The sequence below is a fragment of the Penaeus vannamei genome, chromosome 31 (assembly GCF_042767895.1).
Source record: "Penaeus vannamei isolate JL-2024 chromosome 31, ASM4276789v1, whole genome shotgun sequence".
NCBI lineage: Eukaryota > Metazoa > Arthropoda > Malacostraca > Decapoda > Penaeidae > Penaeus > Penaeus vannamei.
In genome coordinates this window covers 2,427,182-2,429,681 of record NC_091579.1, presented here as the reverse complement: position 1 = coordinate 2,429,681, position 2,500 = coordinate 2,427,182, and the positions used below count along the sequence as shown (strand labels likewise).

The 2,500-nt window shown below is 35.8% G+C and overlaps 1 protein-coding gene across 1 annotated transcript in view; it reads left to right on the top strand.

Moving 5' to 3' along the window:
• LOC113804203 (speedy protein A) overlaps window positions 1–2,500 on the top strand; it is an 8,408-nt gene that overhangs the window by 4,129 nt on the left and 1,779 nt on the right. The window contains exons 4-6 of the mRNA XM_027355034.2: window positions 1,004–1,148; window positions 1,388–1,559; window positions 2,369–2,468. Of these exons, the coding sequence (XP_027210835.2) occupies window positions 1,004–1,148; window positions 1,388–1,559; window positions 2,369–2,468 (417 nt within the window). The remainder of the gene's footprint in view (window positions 1–1,003; window positions 1,149–1,387; window positions 1,560–2,368; window positions 2,469–2,500) is intronic.

Genomic DNA, 2,500 nt, shown 5'->3' with positions numbered 1-2,500 from the left:
TAAGCACGGTTAGTGGTGGTTACCCCATTATTGGTCACCATCTAAAACCCGATCCTTAGCAGACTCTGACTTTTGGTTATAGAGTGACCTTGAGTCAGTGATTGAATTATGGTACCGAGACCGAGGGACATGTTTGGCTTTGTCTCTCATTATTGCGTATACAGACTTTGGTAAACTCCAGGACTAGAATATTGTTCTTCAATATGGGGATCAGCTTACCATCTAGCTTTACTGAATTATTGGAAAGGGGGTGTACGGTGATCTTCATCTGGACCTTTGTCACAAAAGGAGTTTCAGTTGTGTCTTTTACAAAATTTAGAGAAATCAACAGCATTCACTTAATCATCACCTGCCTATGGTTTAGTGGCCATAGGGGGACAATAGCAGTAGTCTTTACTCATGATGAGTCATTAATTGCAGAATAACACCAAATTGAGTGTGAATCTCTACAGTCTATCCTCGGACCAGGTACAAGATCCAAAAGAGTTTGGGAGTCTGCTAGGAAAACCTAAACATTTAGCACATGCTTGTTGCAAGGAATTCGAAAGCCGTGCAGAGCTTTACATATCTTGATTAGTGCAGTGCAGGACTGTCAGATCAGTAAGTCAATAAACTTACTAGCTAGGCAGCTGATACCATGAGCTTTCTCAACAAGGGTGGTTGGAGATTCCAGTACATGTAAAGAACCAAGCTATGTGCCTTTAAGGTTCTGATATCAGGTTTCACTGCATGGAAGTAAAACTTTGACTTTCTCCTATGCCTTAAAGCCTTGCCTTGATGCCTTTTGCAACAAGCCTTTGTGTTGAATCATGGGGTATGTCATCAACTACACCATGAGATGGGCAGAGGGATTGTTTCTTGCTGCTGGCCAAATTGACAGCTTGCCAAGAAGGAACCTCTTGCCTGAAAACTAAGGGTGGTTATTGCAATGCTCCCTCCTTGCTGTTAGCCCCACTGATTGAATGATTTTCTTATAGTTAATGTAGTTTAATTTATTTAATAGATGACCCACTGATCCAGAAGTTCTTGAATGCTGATGTGTGCCGCAGATATGCAGACAAATACCTTATAGCTATGGTCTTTACCTATTTTCTACGATCAAGACTTCAGTTTCATGAATACACCAAGGAAAATTTCTTTGCAGGATTGTAAGTTTGCAATTCCATTATATTGAGGAATATATTATGTAATTAAAGTTATAATAATTAATCATCCACATTAATACTTTTGTGTATATCTTAATACAATGCACTCTAGACATTGCAAAGACTTGCAAATGGCATTTTTCAAATCTTCATTTTACTACTAAAAGATATGCAAAATAATTGTTCATTTTGTTACTACACATTTCAAATAGATACACATTCATTATTGTTCCCAATTTCAGGTATCTCGCCCATGATATGGAAGAAGATGAGGAAGAGCTAAAGTACGAGGTGTTTCCATGGGTGCTTGGTCGCAGATGGCGCAAGACATATCCAACTCTCTTACAGAAGCGTGATGATATTTATTGGGCCATTGACTGCAGAGCTGTTGTGTCTAAGAAATGCTGTGATCAGGTAATATTACAGTCATTTTCAATTTCAGTTATGAGTTTTCAGTGTGCTGTAAGTTTTGTGTGGCTACTCTTATAAAATAGGCTTCACAATTTTCCCTTTCAGAATTCAACATTCATTTTCATCATCTGACAAATTCTGCTTCCTTTCAGTTTCACTTTCAGTTTTTTGCACTGACCCATGTCCAAGATAAAAGCAATGAATTACACACTTTTTTTGTATAAAGACTTATTGTGCAAAATATTACCTGGCACATACATCTGATTATGGTAACCTGTTTGATGTCAGGTTATAAATCTATTAACTTGAGCAAAATTTAAATGCAAAGTTTACTTTATTGATCAATTGAGAATGGTATGAAAATGGCCATGTCCACATAAATCAGTTTCACTATACAATATTATCAGAACTAATTGATTCATAATTTTATTGTGATCACAGAGTCTGTTGGCCCTAGAAGTGTTGCAATAATGGCAAACTAAATAAAATAGAAATTTCAGAGGGTTCTTATATTTATTTCTAATAAAATATGCCTAAAGTAAATTGTTTCTAATTCATTAACAATAAACTTCAAATGTGGAAAAAAATAAAACAAAATATAATGGTGTTTGAAGACGAAATGCAGAAATGTCTTGATATGTATACTACATCACCCCCCAAAAAATTTGGTGCTTTACTTTCAGTAGCACTATTAAACAATCCATCATAAAACATTTTCATTGGCATACTATGTGAATAATCAAATAAACCATGTTATAAAATTTAGTATCTGAACTGATATATCAATTGACATCTCACTAATTCTTACTTAGGTTATGGATTTGGAACCAGATCACTGGGTATGGAAACGCGAACGCCCTGAATATCATGGGGGAGCTCTCCGAGATTATCTTCGGCATGAAGATGATAATGGTAAGAATAAAATTGATTTATATTTAAAAACA